Genomic DNA, 25,330 nt, shown 5'->3' on the forward strand with positions numbered 1-25,330 from the left:
TGCCGTAGGGGACCGCACCGCCACTTCCCAGAAAATTAGGGACACTGTTGCTCCTGGAGTATCGGCGAGGACCATTCGGAACCGTCTCCATGAAGCTGGGCTACGGTCCCGCACACCGTTAGGCCGTCTTCCGCTCACGCCCCAACATCGTGCAGCCCGCCTCCAGTGGTGTCGCGACAGGCGTGAATGGAGGGACGAATGGAGACGTGTCGTCTTCAGCGATGAGTCGCTTCTGCCTTGGTGCAATGATGGTCGTATGGGTGTTTGGCGCCGTGCAGGTGAGCGCCACAATCAGGACTGCATACGACCGAGGCACACAGGGCCAACACCCGGCATCATGGTGTGGGGAGCGATCTCCTACACTGGCAGTACACCTCTGGTGATCATCGAGGGGACACTGAATAGTGCACGGTACATCCAAACCGTCATCGAACCCATCGTTCTACCATTCCTAGACCGGCAAGGGAACTTGCTGTTCCAACAGGTGTATCCCGTGCCACCCAACGTGCACTAGAAGGTGTAAGTCAACTACCCTGGCCAGCAAGATCTCCAGATCTGTCCCCCATTGAGCATGTTTGGGACTGGATGAAGCGTCGTCTCACGCGGTCTGTACGTCCAGCACGAACGCTGGTCCAACTGAGGCGCCAGGTGGAAATGGCATGGCAAGCCGTTCCACAAGACTACATCCAGCGTCTCTACGATCGTCTCGATGGGAGAATAGCAGCCTGCATTGCTGCGAAAGGTGGATATACACTGTACTAGTGCCGACATTGTGCATGCTCTGTTGCCTGTGTCTATGTGCCTGTGGTTCTGTCAGTGTGATCATGTGATGTATCTGACCCCAGGAATGTGTCAATAAAGTTTCCCCTTACTGGGACAATGAATTCACAATGTTCTTATTTCAATTTCCAGGAGTGTATGTATGGATGGATATGCGTGCGTGTGTGTGTGTGTGTGTGTGTGTGTGTGTGTGTGTGTGTGTGTGTGTGCGCGTGCGTGCGTGCGCGAGTATATACCTATCCTTTTTTCCCCCTATGGTAAGTCTTTCTGCTCCCGGGATTGGAATGACTCCTTACCCTCTCCCTTAAAACCCACATCCTTTCATCTTTCCTTTTCCTTCCCTCTTTCCTGACGAAGCAGCCGCCGGTTGCGAAAGCTCGAAATTCTGTGTGTGTGTTTTATTCATTGTGCCTATCTACCGGCGCTTTCCCACTTGGTAAGTCTTGGAATCTATAGAAAGAAACTTCCACATGGGAAAAATATATTAAAAACAAAGATTCCAAGACTTACCAAGTGGGAAAGTGCCGGTAGATAGGCACAATAAATAAAACACACAAACACACACACAGAATTTCTAGCTTTCGCAACCGACGGTTGCTTCTTCAGGAAAGAGAGGAGGAGAGGAAAAGACGAAAGGATGTGGGTTTTAAGGGAGAGGGTAAGGAGTCATTCCAATCCCGGGAGCGGAAAGACTTACCTTAGGGGGTCATTAGAACGAAAGGAGTAATTATTTGCCCCAGGCTACTTAACCTTTTTCTACTTCACAAAAGCATCATCAGTGACGAATTTAGGGTAACATCCACATCTTCTTGCCATGCTAAAATGTGCTTCTTTTACAGAAAACAGTGAAGTGCTAATACAGTTGCAATTGTGGCAGATTCCTGAGAACAAGTAAGTCAATAACATATGAGAAAAAATACAGTATTGGGACAGAAATTAACGTATAATTTCTTCACTATTTTGTGGCAAAGCCAAACTAATCCTCATTTCAACAGCTATCAATGACCCACAAAAAAATTACATTATTCAACTGAAAAAGTCTGTAGTTACTCATACATCACAGTAGACTAGAAACTATTGCACGTTAACCATATGGAAGAAATATTCTCCTAACTGATACTCCTATTTGGAGGGGTGGGGGTGGGAATGACAACTTGTTTTGATATCTCAAAGCTTTTAGAAAATACAACTTATGTTACGAATACTTCATTCTTGCTGCATCTTTAGCATACACGAGTGGAAGTGAACACACTATATACAATCCATTTTCTCAAGACTGGATGTAGGTATAGAGCCCCTCCCAAGTTTAAAGAAATATTTCGTACACAGAAATGTATGATCTAATATATGCCAAATGTAAATTCATAGCATCTCCCGTTTTTCATTGTCCACTATTTGAATTCTGTGTGCCAAAGTACGTAATTCCTAAATAAATCTAATCTTCAATGAAAAAATAGGCAGTTGATCATGACGCTGATATACAGGCTCTGTCCCAAAAGTTTCCTGAGTAATGTTTTTCTAAATCTTTATAAACACCAGCTTTCAATCTTTTCACAACATTTCAAAGGATTCTCCCCCTGCTTCGATGAACCATTGCCAACCCTTTACCCAATCACTGAAGGCACTCTGGAAGTCATCAACAGGAATCACCTTCAGTGTTGCCATCAAAGCTGTTTTTACCACCTCCAGCATCCCATGCCGACTTAATTTCAGGGTTCTTTTGATCCTAAGGAATGAAAATAAGTCATCTGGCGCCAGACTGGGGTTGCACGGTGGCTGGGGCAGCATTGCCACACCTATTTGGCCAGCAACTCCGAGAATGAATGCGGTGTGGCTTGACATGTTGTCCCGGCATGCGATCCAACAGACGCAAACTTCTTTTCGGAAGCGGCGTCAAATCCTATTGTGCAACCATTTGAGCAATTCACAGAAAACTCTTTGCTGACTGTTTGTCCTCGTGAACCACACCTTTTTTGTCAACAAACACAATGAGCATTGCCTTGATTTGCGATTTCCTCATCCTTGCTTTTTCAGGCAAGGAGACTCCTCGGTGTGCCAATTCCTGCTTTGATGCTTTGTTTCGAGATTGTATTCAAAAAGGCTCAATCTAGATATAGTGGAGGTCAGTGAAGTGAAATGGAGGGAAGACTAGGATTTCTGGTCAGACGAGTATAGAGTAATATCAACAGCCACAGAAAATCGTATGAGAGAAGTAGCATTCAATACGAATAGGAAGGTAGGGCAGAGAGAGGGAGTTACTGTGAACAGTTCAGTGATAGGGTTATTCTCATCAGAATAGATAGCAAACCAACACCAACAACAATTGTTCAGGTATACATGCTGACGTCACAAGCAGATGATGGCAAGACACAGAAAGTTTATGAAGATATTGAATGGATAACTCAGTACGTAAAGATGAAAATCTAATAATCATGTGTGACTGGTATGCAGTTACAACGGAGGAAATAGAAGAGAGAGTTACGAGAAGATATGGGCTTGCTAGTACGAACAACTGAGGACAAAGACTAATTGAGTTCTGCCATAAACATCAGCAACAGCAAATACTCTGTTCAGTAATCACAAGAGGGGGAGGTATACTCGGAAATAGCAGATATCGACTCAGATCATGATGCAAGTTTTCTGAAGCCGTCACGGAAGAAGTCGACACACTCTTTCCGCAACCACAGTCTCATAGTTCCCTCAACATCTTCATCAGAAGCACAATGATGTCCTCGCAGATCATCTTTCATTATTGGGAACAGATGGAAGACAGAGGTGATAAATCTGGACTGTATGGAGGATGCCATACAGTAATGAGATTCAGTCTCTGGTCTTTCAATAGCCAAGCAAAGCAATAATGTGACCCACAAGTTCTTGTGAAATGCCGATTGTGCTTGCAATTTCTCTGAGTGATATAACGATTGTCTAAATCTGTCAACATTTTGCTTCCGAAACTCAGTTATTGCTGTCACAGGACGTCCAACTCTGTTTGTCACGCAGGTCAGATGTTCCCGCCTCAACATCTTTAAACTTACTCACCCAACGATGCACAGTACTCACATCAACACAATCACCATAAACTGCTTTCATTCTCTGACGAATCTCTTTTGGGGTTACACCTTATGACGTCAGGAATGCATGAGACTGCACGTTGCTTAAATCGCATTGACCGGCCGTCTGCGCAGGGTTCTCTATTTTACACTGTAACAAAACAACCGTTCAATGCTCAGGCTTCCCGCCAACAGAAGCTGTAGAGAAGAGGCTATGGAACAAGCAAGTACCTTCCACATACCAATGCTGCCAACTGTTGAAGAGTTATGAAGGTGGAGGCATTACTTTTCAGTCAACCCTCGTACAATACGTACAAGACAGAACAGTAAGAATGGAAGACTGACAACAAAGTGCTCACATTAAAAAGGGTGTAAGAAAGGGATGTAGTCTTTCTCCCCTAATGTTCAATCTGTACATTAAAGGAGCAATGAGGAAAACTAAAAAAAAAAAAAAGTTTCAAGAGTGGGATTAAAATTAAGAGAGAAATAATTTATCAATGATAAATTTATCAATGACACAGCTATCCTCAATGAAAGTGAAGAAGAATTGCAGACTGTGTTGAATGGAATGAACAGTCGAATAAGTACAGAATATGGATTGACAGTAAAACAATGAAAGGCCAAAGTAATGAGAAGTAGCAGAATGAGAACAGCGAGAAACTTTAAGTTACAACTGGGGATCACAAAGTAGATGAAGTTAAGGAATTCTGCTACCAAGGCTACAAAATAAGCCATGACGGATGGATCAAGGAGGACATAAAAAACAGGCTAGCACTGGCAAAACAGAAATTCCTGAACAAAAGAATTCTGCTGGTATCCAACACTGGTCTTAACATGAGAAAGAAATTTCTGAGAATGTACATTTGGAGCACAGCACTGTATAGTAGTGAGACATGGATTATGGGAAAACCAGAATAGACCAAAGTCAACGCTTTTGAGACATGGTGCTAGAGAAGAATGTTGGAAAGTTAGATGGACTGATATGCTAAGGAAGCAAAGGAACATAAGGAAAACACTGAGAAGAAGAAGGGATGAATAACAGGACATCTGTTAACGCATCGGGGAATAACTTCCATGGTACCATAGAGAGCTGCAGGTGGTAAAAACTGTAGAGGACAAGAGAGACTGGAATATGTCCAGCAAATATTTGATGACTTAGAGTGGAACTGCTACTTTGGGATGAAAAGGTTGGCATAGGAGAGGAAGTCATTGTGGACTGCATCAAACCAGTCAGAAGACTGATTACTCAAAAAACTCAAAGAGCCACATCTCATCCCCTGTGCTCACCCTGTCCAAAAACTTTTGATCTGTTTCGCAGTGCTCGTGCAATTCCTTTTCAGTACAATTTTCGCACACTTTCCTCATTTGAAATTCCTCAGTTGAAATGTGGTGAATGATTGTTCCGGGTATTCAACATTCCTCTGCAATCATCCGAACAATTAATCGTTTGTCCTTGTCCACTACTTGATGCACTTGTTGCACCGAGTCATCAGTTTGTGATGTCGATGGGCATTCTGAGCGGGCGTCATCGCTGGTAGACTACTGACCTTCCCAGAACATCTTGTGGCACATGAAAATTGGACTTTATTTCATTGTCCCGTCACCATAGGCTTTCTGAAGCATTTCAAGTGTCTCCGCCCCATTTTTGGCAAGATTCACAAACTTTACTGCATAATGCTGCTCCAAAAACTGCTCCATTTTTTTGCTCAACGAGTTTGCAGTAGATATCTGTCCATCAAGCACGCTTTTGCTTCAACTGCCTGCAGGGGACTGACACTGGTCTCGTTTCAACTCAGTTCCCCCACCAACTTCTCCAGCTGACCTCCACCCCACCAGCCAGCATTGGTATCTACCAAAAATTATTCCTTCCAGGAACTTTTGGGCAGACCTGTTATAAGTAACCAAAAAATCAAAACTTTCCAGTGAATAGTTTCTGTAATACTGTTTTGAGAGTGCCCGATGTCAGAGCACCGCCATTCTGTCGAAGTACATCAGTCACCTGTAACTCCTAAACAGGCAATGAACATATTATTCATACCAGCTATCAGGCAAGGACGTACCCATTGCCATCAGTACAGCCACTGTGTGCGGTCCAATTAGATAATATGGGGATATTCTTGACACTGGTTCAAGTGGCATCACACTGGCCTCCATTACAGGTAACCTCCATTCTTTGTGTGCACACCCTTATGACAGCAACAAAAATATCAACAGCAAAAATAGTTAAAAATTTTAACTGGCAATACCTTTCTTATGACGAAAGTTAGCTGTAACTGGAAACACCAAAGAAAATGTGTACGGTAGCTCTTTCTTTTTTCTCTGCCTCTTCAGTCTTACAAATGAACTCCCCACTCTGAAAGCTCAAGATTTCTCTAATTTGATTTCTATTTGTGTGTGTTTTTGGGTAGGACTTTCTCATTCCCATTTCAAGGCTTGGCAAGTAATTGTTGTACTTGTGTCATACACGGTATTTACATAAAATTTTTTACTCTTTATAGTCTGAATTTATTTCTTTATAAAAATAACTATAAATGATGAAGTATTATTATAATTTCTGTATACGCCACCAAAAGCATTTTATAAGAAAATTTAATTCAAAAGGATTGAAGCAGACGAATTGAATTAAAATTAGTGCTGCAGCCGGGACTCGAACCCGTGTCTTCTTGCTTGCTAGGTATAAATGCTAACCATTACACCACCGCAGTAAAATGGTAAACATTGCTGCACGAACTAACTAAGCTGAGTGCCCTCTCCAACACAAACTCAATTCATTTTTCCCCTACATATTGTCACTACTACCAGGGCTCTACAATACCAGCAAGCACACTAGCAATGGACGTAATGGGATGCCCTTGTACCATTGGTGATCTTATAATTAAATGTTTCCCTGAGACATTTAAGTCTCTTTTTATTATCTACGATAATGATCGAAGCAGACGGTTGTGTAATGGTAGCATTTCTGCCTAGCAAACAAAGAAGACCCGGGTTTGAGTCCCGGCCGCAGCACAAATTTTAATTCATTTTGTTTGTTTCAATCATTATCGTAGATAATAAAAAGATACTTAAATGTCTCAGGGAAATGTTTAATTATAAGATCTGTTAATTCATAATGATACACAGCACTTACAGGTTATGAAGAGTAATAAGAATATACTTCCCCAGAAATATAGTGGAGGCTTGAAAAATACCTGGCCATACACACACACACACACACACACACACACACACACACACACCTGAGGCTTGATACAGACAGATAGATCAGTTCTGATGTTGATAATATTTGAATACTTTTGCAGGGTCAACAAAATCTATTCAGATTGAAAGCATGTTCAATAGAACCACTTGTACTATGACAAATAAGCAATCTACAACTGGTGCCAGTTTCTTTCAAACTGGTATTATCTTTTAGAAATATTTTTCAGTACCTGGCCCCATTCAGTCACGTAAGATGTCCCCAATTTAGATCCTACTGATAACTGTAGATTTAGATTCCTCTTTGTTTATTTTTTATTGCTCTTATTAAAACTCTAATTAAAATGTATACATATATACTATTGAAAGAATAAGAAAGAAAAAGAGACATTTTAGTATATAATAATGTACAACTACTTACTGCCTTATAACATCACTGGCATTAGCCCAACTTTCAAATGCCTGTTTGTACATTTTGTGCCTGTAGAAATAACCACCTTGGTAAGTGTATGGATAAACATGTTGGTTTGCATAATATGTTCGAGCTGAGAGAACAGCTTCCTGGAAGAGGGCATTGCAAGGAGGTCGTCCTGGTGTTGGACTTACTTCCTCCAAGTCACTCAGATTCCCTGTAATAAAAACAAAACAATATAAAACATCTTGCACTGGAACTCAACCATTTTTAAACTTACAAACATAGAAAATTATAATATTATGAAACAAAACTGCTGGCCAGTACTTATCTTCAAGAAAAATATCAATACTGTCAACAAGGGGAAAAAAAACAACATAAAAGTTAGCTTTTGGAGCTGACAGGTCCTTCCTCCATAAGGAGAGAGGGGTATATTGGGGAAGGTTAAAAAGGATGGGCAGATCATTCAGACACAAAGACGAGAGAAACTCTGCTGTTGTGACAAAGGGAAATAAAAGATTTACTCCTTAATGTTTTTTCTCCAGTAAATGTCAGTGTGAGCGCAGCTGTGCTATACACAATCACAATACAAAACACAAAAATTGTTTCTGTGTAGTCTTTGCTTCCTTGTCCACAGCTCAGAAACAAGTTAAAAGCTTTGGTGCACAAACATTCAACAAGCCTCCATTTAACATAAAGCAAGAAATTGGGAATCGTTACCAGTTCAAAGGAAAATTAAAATCACACCTCATTAGCCATCTTCCCACAAATATCTAGATTCACGGCCTGTTTTTTTTAACCCCTCCAAACTAGCAGCTCAGCACCTGATTTAATTGATTAAACTTGGCTGGCATAAGTGTGAACAGCATTATGCAGTATCTTAAAGACAGACAGAAAGAGAGGAGGGGGAGAGGGAGAGGAATGGGGGAGGGAGGGATGAAGGGAGAAGAAGTAGTGTACTCCAAATTAAAGGCAAAGAGGTATATTGGTAGCATCATTTAAAACATACAACTGTCTATGATTGGGTATATTGTGAATGCACCAAGTATTCAAGAATTAAAGATACTGGAGCAAGGACTATGCAATACATATTTGATGTCACTGTACTGTCACTTATTTCAACTTGAGAATATGTGTAGTGTTGCAGTCTGTAGCTGACCATAATGTTAAGAAAATTCACCAGAACCAATCAATGAAAGCACCATGAAATATTAAGGTAGAATTGATATGCTAGGTTGTGAAGACGGAAGACCAAATCTTTCATGGAGCAGATGATCTGCATTAAAAAATATACATAAAATGATGTGATTCTAGCATTGAGATATGCATGGTGTTCAAGCATACAGACTGCATGACATCATCAGCACCATCTGACAACAGCTTCCAAATAGGTTGGCAGTACATCAAGGCATCTACATAAAACAGAAACCATAGAAAGAGTTGTGGTTTCTGGGATAAAATACGTAGACTGGCATATTTTAATGACTGCAATTGAAGACTTGTGAACATGAAGCTGGAGAGAACAAAGTACAAGATTTTATATTTTTAGGGGAAAAATATTTGACTGCAAAGAAATTCTTCAGGCAGAATGAAGTGTACTGTATGCAAACTGTCACAAAAAGTTTGACAAAATGTTTAACTGCATTTAGTGAGCATTCAAGGTACAGCCTTTGAAGCAATACGTTTGAAGTTGATACAGAACATAAAACACATCAAATGACAATCAGACTACATCAAAGGACACATGTAACTCAAAAGATTTGTAGAATCTTTTCACATATATTCAGGCTATTTGACAGATCAAAAATAAGCAGTTCCTTAAGTGCCATAGTGGGTTACAGTAAGAATTTCACACACACACACACACACACACACACACACACACACACACACACACACACACCACTGCAACAAGACAGTTATGAGGATGCATCTCAGCTGGGGTGGATGGGAGGAGGAAGGATACTGGGAGGGGGGGAGGGGGGGAGGGGGAGGGGGGAGGGGGGGGAGGAAAATGGGGGAATGGAAGGATGGCTGGCATGGAGTGGCAGGATGCACACAGGATAGGACTGTGGCACTGATGAACTCTGTTGCATACGTTGAGAGTTGCATGTGGCACATGATGACATGAAGGAGTGGAGTGGTAGGGGTAAAGAGAACAATGAAAGAGAGAAAGAGAGAGACTGTGGAAAGTACAAGTATTTAAGTGCTAAAATGAGGTAATCTCATAGTTAAATCCTGTTAAACTAAAATCTAGTGGTCAGTCATACAGATGGATAATGTGGAATGCATTTGAAGTGGCCACAACCAATGCTTTGGTACCACAAGTCCAGTGCAGTCTTGGTAATAAAGGGGGTGGGGTGTGGGGGTGTTGTTTGTGTGTGTGTGTGTGTGTGTGTGTGTGTGTGTGTGTGTGTGTGTGTGTGTAAGATAAGTGAGAAGGAAAATATAAGGAGGGATATTGGATAGATAATATGAGGGGGGAAAACAGATTTAGTAACAAATGGTGGACAGACAGGAGCCACATGTACACTGAGGCGACAAAAATCAGGGGGTACCTCCTAATATCATGCGGACCTCTGTTTGCCCAGTGTAGTGCAACAACTGAACGTGGCATGGACTCAAAAAGTTGTTGGGTGTCTCCTGCAGAAAGGCTGACCTATGCTGCCTCTACTGTCATACATAATTGCGAAAGTGTTGCCAGTGCACAAACTGAGCTCTTGATTACATTCTGTAAATGTTTGACTGTGATCATATTGGATGATCTGGGTGGCCAAATCATTTGCTCAAACTGTCTAAAATGCTCCTCATACCAATTGCAAACAATTGTGGCCTGGTGACATGGTGCATTGTGATCCATAAAAAATCCACCATTTTGGGAACATGAAGTCCATAAGAGGCTACAAATGGTCTACAAGTATCCAAAAAGCCAATGATCGGTTCAGTTGGACCAGAGGACCCATGTCAACACAGTCTGCACCATTAGGGGGCCACCAACACTTGCACAGCAGCCTGTTGACAACTTGGGTCCATGACTTTGAGGGTTCTGCGCCACACTCAAACTCTACTATCAGTTCTTACCAACTAAAATCAGGACTCATCTGACCATGCCACAATTTCCATTTCTCTAGGGTCCAACTGATATGGTCACAGGCCTACAAGAGGTGCTGCAGGTGACATTGCACTGTCAGAAAGGCACTTGTGTCAGTAATCTGCTGCCATAGCGCATTAACCCCAAATTCTGCACATTGCCCTAACAGATATGTTCGTCGTACTCCCCATATTCATTTCCACTGTGTTCCTTGTCTGTTAGCAATGACAACTCTACAAAAACACCACTGCTCTTGGTTGTTAAGAGAAGGCCATCGGCCAGTGTTGCCCGTGGTGAGAGGTAATGCCTAAATTTTGTATTCTCAGCACACTCTTGACACTGTGGATCTCAGGATATTAAATCCCTTAACAATTTATAAAATGGGATGTCCCATGCATCTAGCTCCAACTACCATTCTGCATTCAAAGTTTGTCAATTCCTGTCATGAGGATAAAATCACATCGGACACCTTTTCACATGGATCACCTTAGTATAAATGACAGTGCCACCAATACAATTCCCTTTTATACCTTGTATATGCAATACTACAGCCATCTGTATATGTGCTTCTCACTATCCCATAACTTTTGTCACCTAAGTTTATAGTAAACGAAAATTTTAGACAGAATACAAATAACAAGAGGAGTAAATATGGAAACCTCACTCAAGACATGATACAGTGCCAGTACAATTTCGTCAGCTAAGACGATGTAGCCATGCAGGTGCATGCATAATGTGCAATTAGCTCTGAAAAAGGACATCATTCGATTCATTGTTTAACGTTCAATCTTGTTTATATGCCTAATGACCACTCACCAACTTACATTGCACCAAGGACTTTTCATTACCATAATAATATACTGACATGACTAACTTCTGTCCTATTATCTCATATTATGTTTCCTTCAATGTTGCATCAATGTTCTCTCTCTATCAATCTTCCTGCACTCCATATGTGTATGAAACACGGAAAAAACCATAAAAACTGGTACAATGGGACAATCCTCTGCCACACACTTCACAATGGTTTACAGAGTATACCTATAGATGTCTCTGGGACAAGACAGGTAGAAGCCAGTAAGATACCAAGACTCATTCAAACTTAACGGTAATGAGAGAGCAAGATGGTACACACAGGAGTTTCGATGGTACACACAGGAGTTTCCAGGACAATGGCAGCCATGATGATAGTAATTGTGTTACATTGAAAACAGAGTACTGGAACATCACCAATATCCAGAATTTGTATGAGTAATACCTCTCACTACCAGTACCAGTCAACCTAAGAGAAAACAAATAATAACACTGGAAACAAATACAGTCCAGAACTTCTAATGTAAAGGTGTAATTAATATAAAAAAGAATTTAGGAACATTCTTGTTTTAAGACAAATGATTGTGTACTCAATTAAAAAATTAGCATCTGCTAGACAAAAATTGGTACACTGACCTCTAAGAAGTTAATGAATGGTGCTTCTCACATGCCACAAAATGGCAGAGATGAAAATTTCTGGCATATTAAAACTGCACCTGATTGGAACTCAAGCCCAACAACTTCGCCTCTTGTGGACACTTGCTCTACTGACTGAGCTATGCAGGTATGACATGCACCCTGCTTCTGCAGCTTTACTTCCACTAGCACCTATCTCCTATCTTCCAACCTTCAGCCATCTCCTACCTTCCTAACTTCAGCTATAACCTAGGGGATTGTTTCCAGAATGAATTATCATTCTGCAGCAGCTATGTCCTTTCTACAAACAACCCTGCTGGAGGAACATCTGAAACTGAGCGACTGAAAATACTTATTTAGTTGTAAGGTTTTTTTCCAATGCTTAGACCATGTCTACTAAGGCAGTTTTCTGAAATATCCTTTATTCCAGGAATGCTAGTCTTGGAAAGTATACAGAAGAAGTTCTGTTATGTTTCGAAGGTAACAGAAAGGTACTGGTGCAAGTAAAGTTATGAGGGCAGGTTTTGAGTTATGCCTGCTTAGCTGTCAGTAGAGCAATTGTCACGTTTAGGCAGCATAGGATCTGGGTTCAAGTCACAGTCTGGCATAGTTTTAATCTGACAAAAAGTTTCAAATCAGTGCACACTCTGCTGCAGAATGAAAATATATCTTGATGTAGAGATACCGCAATACACTAATTTAATTGACAATGCATTTGCAAGTAATTAAAACACACACACGCATGCACGTACACAATATGTGGCAGATGCAATACGTAATGACACTACCATAACTTTACATACTCTGGAAACTTTACGAAAATTATCATGTGCAAACAGTGCTAAATGAGTAATGAAAATTTATTTCAGAACAATGTATTGTAGGTCTGTCTACTGTCAGTTAAAAACTAGTTTCTTTTATTGTACAAAATCACACTAAGTGAAAACTTGTAATTTAGTGTTTACTACAATAGCAGATGATGTATACATCATATTTTTGGTACTATTTTGATTTGATCTTAATCATGATTATTTTCATGGGTTACATTCAATATCCCCAGACAGTCCTATCTGAAATGGGTCAAACATACTTATGTAGTATTCTATGATGGATAGCATACGTGTTTTGTAAACAATCTCCTTAGTAGATTTGACTGCATTTTCCTAGTACCCTACCAATGAACCAGTTTGCCACCTGTTTTACCTACAACTGAGCTTATGGGATTTTTCTATGTCCTATCTCCAGAAACTGTTACACCCAGGCATTTGTATTCCAATTCCAACTGTGAGTTGTTGATACTGCAGTACTAAGATGACAATTTTTTCATTATGTGATGTGCACAATTTTACCTCCTTCGTATACTCACTGTAGAAAAAGTTCTCAAGAAACAGAGATTACTGGATGTAAAACAAAGTGTAGGCTATAGAGAGTTGCTGAATGAAATGATTTTGGCTGTGAAGATAGTAATGTGTGATGACTTCACTGACTACCACAGCAGAATATTGTCAAATGATATTTCATAACATCCAAAGACAATCTGATGGCATGTAAAGGCTGTTCGTGGCACCAAAGTTAGTGTTCAGTCTCTAGCAAATAAGAGAGGAACTGAAATTGAGGGTAACAAGCAAAAGCCAAAATGCTCAACTCCGTTTTCAAATGTTCCTTTACAAAGGAAGCCCCAAGAGAATAACCCCAATTTCATACTCCTACCACTCTGCAAAGATGAATGAAATAAGTATTAGTGTCAGAGATGTTGAAAAACAGCCGAATACATTAAAACTGAACACAGATCCAGAGCCCAATGGAATCCCTGTCAGTTTCTATACTGAAATTGCAGCTGAGTTAGCCCCCTTTTCTGACTACGATTATCGTAGATTCCTTTAACAAAAAACCATGCCCAGTTCTTGGCAAAAAGCACATACCACCTCCATCTACAAGAAGGGTAGTAGAAGTGATCCACAAAACTACCATCCAATATCCTTAACATCAATTTGTTGTAGAAACTTAGAACATTTTCTGAGCTCAAACATGATGAGGTAACTTGAACAGAATGACCTCCTCAATGTCAACCAGCATGGATTCCGAAACCATAGATCATGTGAAACCGAACTCGCATTTTTCTCACGTGACATACTGAAAGCTTAGGACCTAGGCAGTCAGTTATATGCTGTATTTCTTGATTTCGAGAAGCATTTGTATCTGTACCACATCTATGCTTATTGTCAAAAGTACAGTCACATGGGGCATCAAGGGAAATTCGTGATTGGATTGAGGACTTTTTGGCAGAAAGGTCACAGCAATTTATCTTGTATGACGAGTCATTAACAGACGTAGAAGTAACTTCAGGTGAGCCCCATGGAATTGTATTTAGACCCTTGCTATATATGTTTTATATTAATGACTTTGAAGACAATATAAATAGCAACCTCAGAATTTTTGCAGATTATGCAGTTATCTATAATGAAGTACAACCTGAAAGAAGTTGCATTAATATTTAGTCAGGTCTTGATAAAATTTCGAAGTGGTGCAGAGATTGGCAACTTGCTCTAAATGTTCAGAAATGTAAAATTTTGCACTTCACAAAACAAAAAACAAAATGTAGTGACCTATGACTATAATATCAATGAGTACAGTTGGAATCAGAAAACTAATACAAATACCTAGGTGTAGTGATATGAAATGGAATGGCTCAGTCGTGGGTAAAGCAGATGGTAGACTACGGTTTACTAGGAAAGCACAATCAATCTACAAATTAGCCTGCTTAAAAATCACTTGTGTGACTAGTCCTAGTGTAGTGCTCAAACGTGTGGGTCCTGTACCAAATAGGACTAACAGAGGATATTGAGCATATACAGAGAAGGTCAGCACAAATAGTCACACACTATCCCAAGGAAGTTTCAAGAACCGGCTTTAAATGATTATTTTAAAAATATACTACAATTTCCTACATATTACTCACTTAGGTATTGTGAGTATAAGACAAGAATAATGATTGCACACATAGGCATTCAAACTATCATTCTTCCCACATTCCACAAGTGAATGGAGCAGGAAGAAGCCTAATAACTGTTACAATGGGACGTACCCTCTTCCATGCATCTTACTGTGGTTTGCAGAGTACAGGTTGGTTGATTCGATGAAGGGAACCAAAAGCAAGGTCTTCAGTCCCATCGGATTAGGGAAGGAAATTAGTCATACCCTTTCAAAGGAACTATCCCAGCATTTGCCTGATGCGATGAGGAAAATCACGGAAAACCTAAATCAGAATGGCCTGACGCTGGTTTGAACAACCATCCTCCCTAATGCAAGTCCAGTGTGCTAACCACTGCGCCACCTGACTCGTTTTGCAGAATACACATGTATATTTAAAGCAATTTTCTGGTCTCAGTGCCACTTTGAAATCTTATCAAAATATAACTGAATAATTTTGCAATTTCTTTTTTTTCAGTTAGTACTTCATCATAAACAACTGCAGCATCTGCAAAAATTTTGAGGTTACTGTTAATATTGTCTGTCATGACATTAACGTGCAATATAAACAACATGGGACCCCCAGCACACTTGCTTGCAGCACATCTGAAGTTACTTCTACATCTGTTGATAACTCGACATCCAGGACAACATTCTGCGTACTCCACATCAATGAATAGATCCTTAATTTAGTCACAAATTTCACTTGACGCATCATACAGTTCTGTACTTTAGATACCGTGGTACTGAGTCAAATGCTTTTAGCAAGTCAAGAAATACTGGACTTACTTGACTGTCTTAAGTCATTGTTTTCAGTATGTCAAATGAGAAAAGCTTGAGTTGTTATTTTACGAGATCTATGTTTTCACAGTCCATGTCGGTTGTCACAAAGGCAGTCATTCTGTTTGAGATACCTCATTATATGCTAGGATTTTACAACAGAGGGATGTCAATGAGATTGGACTGTACCTCTGTGGATCGCTATCCTTGTTGTAGATGTGTGAGATCTGCACTTTCTTCTTCCAACTACTGAGCACAGATGTCCCCCTCCCCCCTTGGGAAGGGGACCTTATTACTGCTGAAAAACGGGAGTTTCAACTGCAAAGTCTATACAGATTCTGGTAGGAATTCCATTGGACTCTGGAGTTCTATCCAGTTTCAGTGACTTCAATTGTTTCTCCACACTATGGACATTAATATCTACAGCACTCATTTTGAAGTAGTACAAAATTAAATTGGGGTAATATTCTTAGATTTTCCTTTATAGAGGAACATAACTATGATGTCAATGGCAACCTTCATCTTTGATCAGAATTTCTTCGGGTTGTGTGAGAGATCTTCCAATAATATTCTTCTACAATAGTCAATGAAGGAGTCACTCATTGTCTTCTTGACAATAAAATGTGTTTCATTAGGATATCTCCCTCTATTGCCTTATGCATTGTTTTACACCTATTATGCTGTAGTCTCTGTTCCTTTACTAGTTTCTTTACAGTGAATGTATACTATGGAGAGTCCCTCGCACCTGAACTTTTCTACTAGATATCTGTCTAACCAGTGCAAGGTCAATCACCCTTTTCAAATCGAGTCATGGTCCAGTACCGAGCTAAATGTTCATAGTTCTTCACTCTGATTAAAACATTACAACCTCTTTAACTAATTTGCTGAACATATAATTCCTTCTACTTGTCTTAGTTGTCCTGCGTACTTTGGTAAACACTATTACAACAACTGCCACTTACTGTTTGATACCAGCTTCAACATGGGACATCCTTAAATATGTTAGGTCTATCATTTTCAAGAATGTTAGGTCTATTAGTTGCCATCAGATCAAGTATGTTTCCATCATGACTGGTCTTCTAAGTTACAGAACACATTTAATATTGCTTCACAAGATGTCTTGCAACCTCACCACTTCTACCAACTGACTCCTGGATGATTACAGTCTTCTCCAATGATGACAGTATGACTGGGGAACTTACATACAATGAAATGAGGTTTTCTCTAAGGTTTCTGGCTACATCTGGGTATTGGTCTGGTGGTCAACAGCAAGATAAAATTGCAAGTTCAGCTTCAATTTCTTCCAATTTCTATCTCAATGGATTTGAAATCCTTGTCAGCTGCAACAAATACCTCCATTTCCAATTTACTTACACTTCTGATACACATTTTATATGTCCACAAAATTCACACTGTTTTCAATTTCGGCTTTTAACCAGCTTTCTGTACCTAAAAATATTAGCTCCACTGCTTTTCAGAAGCACTTCATTCTGAAATCTTTGGCAGTTGAACAACAGGATATTAATACTATCACCTATGGTGGCCATATCTTTGGCCCTTACTTCAGTGTTTACTGTAGCTATCATTATTTGGACTGACGGAGAATCAGTTACTCAAAAAAAGGCCTTGTTTGCAGCCCACACATTGTAAGCTATCTGCAGCCTCCAATGTATGGTTCACCACTGGCGTATTTTGGGAGGGCCCTACAGTTCCTATGGCACAAACATAAGTAGTTGCAGCCAAGCTCGGCACAGAACCTTCTAAATTGCTGGTTCAAACCTTAAACTTGATTTAGAACCAGTTGGCCACAATCAGTTCTGAGGAAAATGTTGTAGGTTTTGAATTTCTTCCTAAGACCATGAGCAATGCTGCTCTTCTCAAACCTCTCTGTCAGTCACTCGAATGGCCCCTGTATGTCCTCAGTGCCAAGACAATGGGCATGTGCACCACAATCTGCAGCTGTATGCACCCTGTTCACTCAACGGCTGATGGAACAGTCTCTTCAACATGTTGAATGAGCTCTCTAGGCATAGATACTGAGGGCACATGATGATCCATCACAAACTTTGCTGCTAATAAGGGGTACCACCATTCACTATATATTTGAACTGCCAGTAATTAACACACCCCTCCTCTTTTTTAGTTTGCCTTTCTGTGACAGAGGGCATAGCAAGTATTTTAACAGGTGAACACAAAGTGTTATACTTACGGGTTCATTCAATTTCAAGGGGATGATACAATGATTTGTGCATCACCATTTCTCTTGCAGGCACCATAGTATACCAAGATTATTTTTCGGACCAAAATGGGACCAGTGAAGCATATAAGACACCATTATAATAGCCCATATAACCATCACATGCCAGGGGACTCTTGCGATATGTGACCTCCATTATTTGTGGGTACATTGAATCATGTTGCACAAGTATATATGTGTATTCTGGTATCAAGTTGTTACCTTTCGCTCTCCATAATTTATTTCCCATCATGGACTTACCATTAACAGATTCACGTGAAGATACAGAATGTTAAATAAATTTAACTTTTCCATAACAAACATGTAAGTCTACATTTTTCCTGGTGTTAATTTTGTTACTGAAATCTTAATGTATACTACTGATTACTACCTGTGCTTCACCCACAAGCTATTAAATAATAGTGTATGCGCATTAACAAAAAACAATGTGAAGTGTTCAAGACAAAATGTCAATCAAGGCGGAATAGGTATTTTCTAGTAGGCCTATAAATAATCCCAAATAGTAGAAGTGTGGCATCACTGGCAGGTACAAACAGAAGAGAAAGGAAAAAAAAAAAAAAACACACACACACACACACACACACACACACACACACACACACACACACAGAGAGAGAGAGAGAGAGAGAGAGAGAGAGAGAGAGAGAGAGAGAGAGAGAGAGAGAGAGAGAGAGAGAGAGAGAGAGAGAGAGAGAGAGAGCTACCAAGTTTTCTTTTCTTTCTGTGTGTGCCCATCAACAGATCAACACTTTGATTCCACTATTTGGCCTGTGGTCTTGTTTGCTCCTAAGTGATTTACATTCTGAAAGAACTACAACGTTCTTGTATAAGCAGAGACCATGATTTGAGGTTTACGATATTGCTACACGGAGCTAAGACAGTGACCTCTAATAGCAATACAAGTCTGCAGCCTCACAGAAATGCTTTTGAAAGCTTTTGTTTTTGGTGCCTTAGTTTTATTTGTAAAACAATGGTAATACATCTTGTTTACAGCTTTTAAACTTAGTATGAAGTTTCAAAAAATTTACACATCTGACACAGATTAAACAATCAATCACTGGAATGTATCACAGCAGTGATAGCTACTCTGCTGAAAATATTAGGCTAACTTAAATAAATGTATATGTAGCTTTATGGAGATGAGCATAATTTCCCACAAAAATAATAACCTTCACAAAGCATTGGGGGCTCATTGCAATTTTCCCCAATAACAATGAAATAAAATCTGCAACGAGAAAAGGAAAGAATCATGCATTAGCACCACACTAGGAGCTTCCTCGGCATTCATACTACTGATTCACAAGTATCTAAATCTAGATGGCCGGCTGGGGATTTCAACTCAACTCCTCCTGGTTTTAAGCCAATACTTTAACCATTGCATGATCACATGAAATAACCTAGACCATGTTACTATCTTGTTTTGTCCATGTTGGCCAGTGACCATGAAACACTGGAAAGGACAAAGTGAAGTAATTACCTGCTTGTCATTTTTTATTTGAAAGATGACTGACAAAAATAACTGATTCCATCTCTCTTCTGTAGAATTTATTGATGGGTTGATTACATATTTGAAGTAATTACCTAATGCTTTCCAGTCCCTTAAGAGGCAGTCTCACTCATTAACATAAATCGCAATTTAGGTTTACCGTACATCAATCATTCCTAAAAATGTGTTTCTTCTCACAAGAAGGTTTTAACCAGTACTGGCAAATCACATTTACATAATCACTTACAGTGGATCATATTAGAAAACCAGGGACCCCTTTTACTTCACCAACTACATCTACAAATATGTTATGAAACAGTGCAAGACACATCACTGAGCATTGTACATAACACACTGTTTTTCATAATTCATAGATACAAAAGAATTAAACATTCACTCACCAAGAGCCATTGGATAATGGGACAAATGTCCCAGATCATACAATAACCACAGTAGTTCTTGTTGCAACAAAGCTATTTCCATTGCCTCTGTGGTTGGACTAAGGCTAGGATTTATTGCTGAGACTAAAGCTGCAACTTCCATTGGCCTAGTACATATCACAGGGCGTCCATTTACATATAGCCAAGACTTTGATCCAATACCAGGTCCAACTGGTTGCCCTCGCTTGTCTTCATTCCCCTTACCTACAACAATTAATTAAAATGACAACTCTAGCCTCACACAGAATTCTACAATTCTCCGTCAATTGGTAACACGCCATTTAGTGTGAATTGACAGGTTACTAGAAGAAAATCGTCGGAAAACGTTACTGCACGAGATGTCACAATTCATCTACTCAATGCGGAATTTTGATTAGTTTATAGTATGTGCGAAGGTAAACACTTACCATGCCACGTAACTTCGGCTGTTTCTTTTCCTCCTTCTCCAAACACAACCCAAGCATGATCTTCTGACAGAGCTAAGTGGACGTCACGAAATCCAAGAACTTGACAACCGGCAACCACGGCGAACGCCACTCCAAAACAATCCAGTTTGTTTCCTGTAAGTAATAATGTAAACATCTAACACATTTCGCAGTGAAATGTCACACAAACAGAAACGTTCACCAGTAACTCACCCGTCAAATAACTATACAAGCTCTGCAAGTGCGCCCTATCCTTATAATAGCTTCGTGTCAGAGAATTCCAAATGACATCAGACACTTTCTTAACTAGATCCCGTGTAGCAAATTTTGTGAGTCCATATAGTGAAAGATCGACTGCGCCTTTTATTATAGCGTGAAACTTTGAATACAATGCTTCTACAATGTGATATTCGACAGGGGGCAACTTGAATTCTGTAAAATTTTCGGTCTCTTTCTGCGCCGATAATGCTCGATTCCATGTCAATGAATTTTCAACAGCTCCAACAATTATGGATAACAGTGCTAAATCAGGCTCGTAAGAACTTTCTAATTGTTGTTTAAATAAACCGACAATTGAAGAAATATCTTGCAGCGGGAACTGTTGCCGATCAACTTCTCGAAACCCCGCCATGTCGCAGTTACGCGGCATTATAAACTAACGCCGTGTCATTCATAAATGTATTCACACCTCATTGTTTACTGACAGTATGTGTATCTTATACTCAGTACATTCATTACACACAACAAATATTTTTTTTAAAGTTTATTTCGGATATTGCAGATTTTCAAAAGCCAGTGACTAGCGTAGTCCCTTACGCACGTTCGAGGTCAAGGTTAAAGTTAGTACATTCGTCTGTTGTCAAACATGCATGAGCAGAGATGAATCACTTCTGTCATCCGTAGACTTCTAGGCGCTCACATATGATATCAGTTTTTGGTTCAGTAACTACGCTATAAAACTTTCCTTGGGCCTCATGGAAAATTTGAATACGTACATTTAATTTGTGTAGATCAACAATTGCGTCTAATACAGTCAAAAGATCGTCGACCCATATATTTACCAACGAACGGAATAATATCTAATTCTCGATGTATTAAAAAAGATATCGCGCAGCAGCTTTTTGAGCATGTGCAAAAACGTAAACTGATGTCATCAGATCAGCATACAAAGAAACCTCTTCTTCATAGCTGCCGGAAGGCCGATTAACACTAGACAGAATGGAAGTAGCGTCAAAACATTCTACTATGACCCATCAACGAAAACTAAAAGAAATGATTGCAAAGCCGAAAAAAACACGTAGTCACAAATTTTTGTGCTCTTACAGAAGGCAGTGCTGTGAAGAACATACTGAACATCCTGATTCCTTGAATGTGTAGGTGGAGATGGGAAATGGGAGGGTTTACAGGACAATTCACACTGGCCGTCATGTTACATTACGTCCTGTCCGGTTAAGCTACTCTGCATTGCATTTAAAATCGCGACATCCAGACTGTCCATACTATTACGGCACCGTCATGGTATCTCAGGAAGAAAGTTTTGATGGCTGATCCTTTGTTGATCAGGGACTCCAAAGCACATTTCCTTCTGCTACACAGCCATGCGCACATCTCCATATTTCCTTTACTCGTGATTTTCGTGTTTGATATAATTTGTGTGTTGTTCGTTATTTTTGTCATTTCTTATAAATTTTTTCGTTATTTCTTTCGTTAATATTTATAATGTAATAATTAATGACGAAAGATTAACCGAATCTGTGAGACAGCAGTTCGAATTGTACGACTCGAGTCTACTAAATTACTTGTCTTCTGCTACACTTATGAAGTGGAGTTTTATTCACACCGGTACAGTATTTAATATTTTACAGTGAAATGGATTGCAATGTAGCTGTAACTTACAGTGAAAAAGTGCCTACGGTAGGATCAGATCGATTAGTAAGTGGAATTTATTCTTATCTTGAGGCATTTGTAATGTTTCATAAAGAAATGGACTGAAACCTTAAGATATTACAACAGTGATAAAATGAGTTTTTTCTGATGTATATATCAAATAATGTATTAGAGTTGTTTTCTTAAATATGTGTCAGTGGGAGGCTTATTAATTTTTAAGTAGCACTGTGGATTGTTTGTGAAAATGTTTTACAATCATCAATAGTCGATACTTACGTGGTTTCACTACCTAACCCCAGTACAAATAAGGCACTTGTAGTATTAAAAGCTAAATACAAGCCATAAAGATAACCTATAAAGCTTTAAGGGAAAGATATTAAGGGAGATAAGGTTACTGCACAAAAATTTGCACTAGATTAGCAATTAAACTTAAACAAACCAATTTTTCACAGGAAATGATGGCAGCTCATTACGCTGTGTTCCTTTGAATAATTCATGGTACAATTTGACGTAACAAATAAAAAAACTGGTGCTTCAGCTTTAGAAAGTACTTATAAAAAGCAGTTTCCCCTTCCTTGAGCTCTTTGTATAGTGCGTGAAACTCCCATTCTGTACCACGTAATGCTTTTTCCGAACCCACATTTTTTTCTGCGTTCTTTTGCACTTCAGCCTTCCCTCTCTACTATACAAAATAACACTGCAATCTGCAAACCGTTTGAGTCCAATAAATGTCATTTTCATGCAAATGTGGACTCCAGCATCCACTTATATAAGCTACCATTGTGCATGTGCACTTGGCATGCTCAGACACATGAAAATCATCATGTGAAGACCGTAATACCAGTGGAAAAAAAGGCTGAGGACAGAGATCACTTACCCTAAAATGACTTGATATGCCCTAATGTGATGGGCAATGACTGTACACCCTAATGTGACGGTACCATGACGTGAGGGTGCCGTGAATCCGGTGTCGCTTGGCTTTTTAGGTCAATTTTTTATGTTTTTCTCGAATAACTCGAGAACTACGTCTTCTAGTGAAAATTTTTACAGTACAGAATTAAACTATATTAAATTACCAACAGAAAAGGTCATATATATTTCTTTCTTTAGTTTTAATAGTTTCCACTTTGCAGAGAATGGGAAAATCGCATATTACTAAAATAGTGTTTTAATGGTATAAAATTAATATTTATTCTTAAGTACATTGGGGCAAGAATAAATATTAAATATGTGTACCACATGTATGTGCTGTAGAGCTGCATTAAGGGATAAATTATGTTCTTTTGGTATGACAAGCAGAAGAGGAGCGGTGGAAGTGGATTTGTGGGCAAAGGCAGTTTACTGGAATGTGGTCATGCTCTTCCTTCTTTCATAATATGTCAACTGAAGAGCGAGCAGGCGATTCCCTATTCTCTCTAACACCCCTTTGCCGAAGGAAGCAGCTATAACGTGTTCTTCTGCAGTGTGCTGTGCCAGCCGGAGTAGCCGATAGCTGGCACGGTAGCTCAGCATGTTCAGTCAGAGGGTTAGCAGCCCACTGTAATAAAACAAACTGAGCTAATCGATCAACAACGAACTTAAAAACGGATGTCTTGCGACGTCCGCCCCGAGCAGATGGAAAAATAAAAATTAAAAAAGCGGATCTAGGCGCTACAGTCTGGAACCGCGCGACCGCTGTGGTCGCAGGTTCGAATCCTGCCTCGGGCATGGTATTGTGTGATGTCGCTTGGTTAGTTAGGTTTAAGTAGTTCTGAGTCCTAGGGGACTGATGACCTCTGAAGTTAAGTCCCATAGTGCTCAGAGCCATTTTTTTGCAGTGTGCTGTGGCAATGCACAGACATACCTGTGCAGTGTTGATTTTCCACAAAGTCAATTACATCAACAAAAGATATGAGCTACTGTTAACACTAATATAAGAAACACCTAAATCTTTGCACACTGTTCTACAGTGCTAGAAAACAAATTGATTTACCTCGTCCTGTATGATAAGTGTAATGTAACATTTATGTGAATAAACAAAATAACTTCACTGATCTTCTGCTCACATTGTGGAGTTTGTAACGAGACAAGTATCATTACCACCCTGTATAAACTGTTCCATTCCAATTATATAGATATATATTAGTTTTTTTAACTTCTTATTACAAATAATAGCCGTGCATAGATGGACAACAATATATAAAAGACAGTTACGTTTCAGAGCAAGCACAGTACACTTCTGCCATCTAGTGGCAAAAGTGATAAACTTAGCTCAACCAAAATTGTACAGTGCTGCCGCCAGGCAGATAAATGAGCAATTTTAACTAGTAGACAAGTTTATAAACTTTACTGTTTAAATAATGACATGTGTATTGTTATATATATTTTGTAAAACTGTGTTTATCATTTTAATTAACATGGACTTAAGGCATAATCTGTTGGGACTTCCCTACAGAAGGGTTTCGGCGGCAAAATTACTGCCTTTTTACTCACTAGAACATTCTCTAAGTGGATTACGATCTCGAGGTCCGTGTGAAATGGTGAACACGTGTGTTACACTGTGGCGGCAAAACTGAGTATAATTGTTATAAAACCCTCGGATTCATGAGATAAACTTCCTACTATTCATTCTGCAAAGTTTTTCAACAGCTCTTATCCAAGGAAGAAGATGTGGCTATATATTTTGTGAGCCGTTTGAATTTGTTGTATGCTATCTTACAGCACGCATTACGTTGCAGCAAGATCTATTGTGCTGACCAAGTATGATGATGGAAAGTACTACGACGTCTAAGCCATAATTAAAAGCAGCAAATTCATCATACTGTAGCAATTCTCTTAAGAGGCTATAAGCAGGGTGCTCACCTACCATGAAAAGACTACAGCATATTTTTTATTGGTGTACCAAAGTGTATAATAGTTTTCAGTATAGAACGACATATTGTAAAAGTAATGACCTTCTTCTTTTTGTGGGGATATCTGAGCTGGTTATAAATATAACATGTTCTAAATTCCAATAATTTGCGTAATTGAGTAAAATGTCGTAGTGTTACCAAAGAATCTTTACCAGCTGTTTTGCTATAAATATTACTACAAATTGGAAGCAATGTTGCAGAAGAAGACATCGAAAGG

General features: G+C 39.5%; 1 protein-coding gene across 1 annotated transcript in view; it reads right to left on the reverse strand.

Annotated features, from left to right (window-relative positions):
* The window catches only part of LOC126277964 (menin), a 47,132-nt gene extending 25,905 nt beyond the window's left edge, over positions 1-21,227 (reverse strand). Inside the window, exons 1-4 of the mRNA XM_049977608.1 lie at positions 20,549-21,227; positions 20,318-20,470; positions 19,872-20,114; positions 7,447-7,654 (exon numbers count right to left, since the gene is read on the reverse strand). Of these exons, the coding sequence (XP_049833565.1) occupies positions 7,447-7,654; positions 19,872-20,114; positions 20,318-20,470; positions 20,549-20,984 (1,040 nt within the window). The 5' untranslated portion in view covers positions 20,985-21,227. The remainder of the gene's footprint in view (positions 1-7,446; positions 7,655-19,871; positions 20,115-20,317; positions 20,471-20,548) is intronic.
* Between the last annotated feature and the right edge of the window lie 4,103 nt (positions 21,228-25,330).

This window comes from Schistocerca gregaria, chromosome 6, assembly GCF_023897955.1.
Source record: "Schistocerca gregaria isolate iqSchGreg1 chromosome 6, iqSchGreg1.2, whole genome shotgun sequence".
In the NCBI taxonomy this organism is placed as follows: Eukaryota; Metazoa; Arthropoda; class Insecta; order Orthoptera; family Acrididae; genus Schistocerca; species Schistocerca gregaria.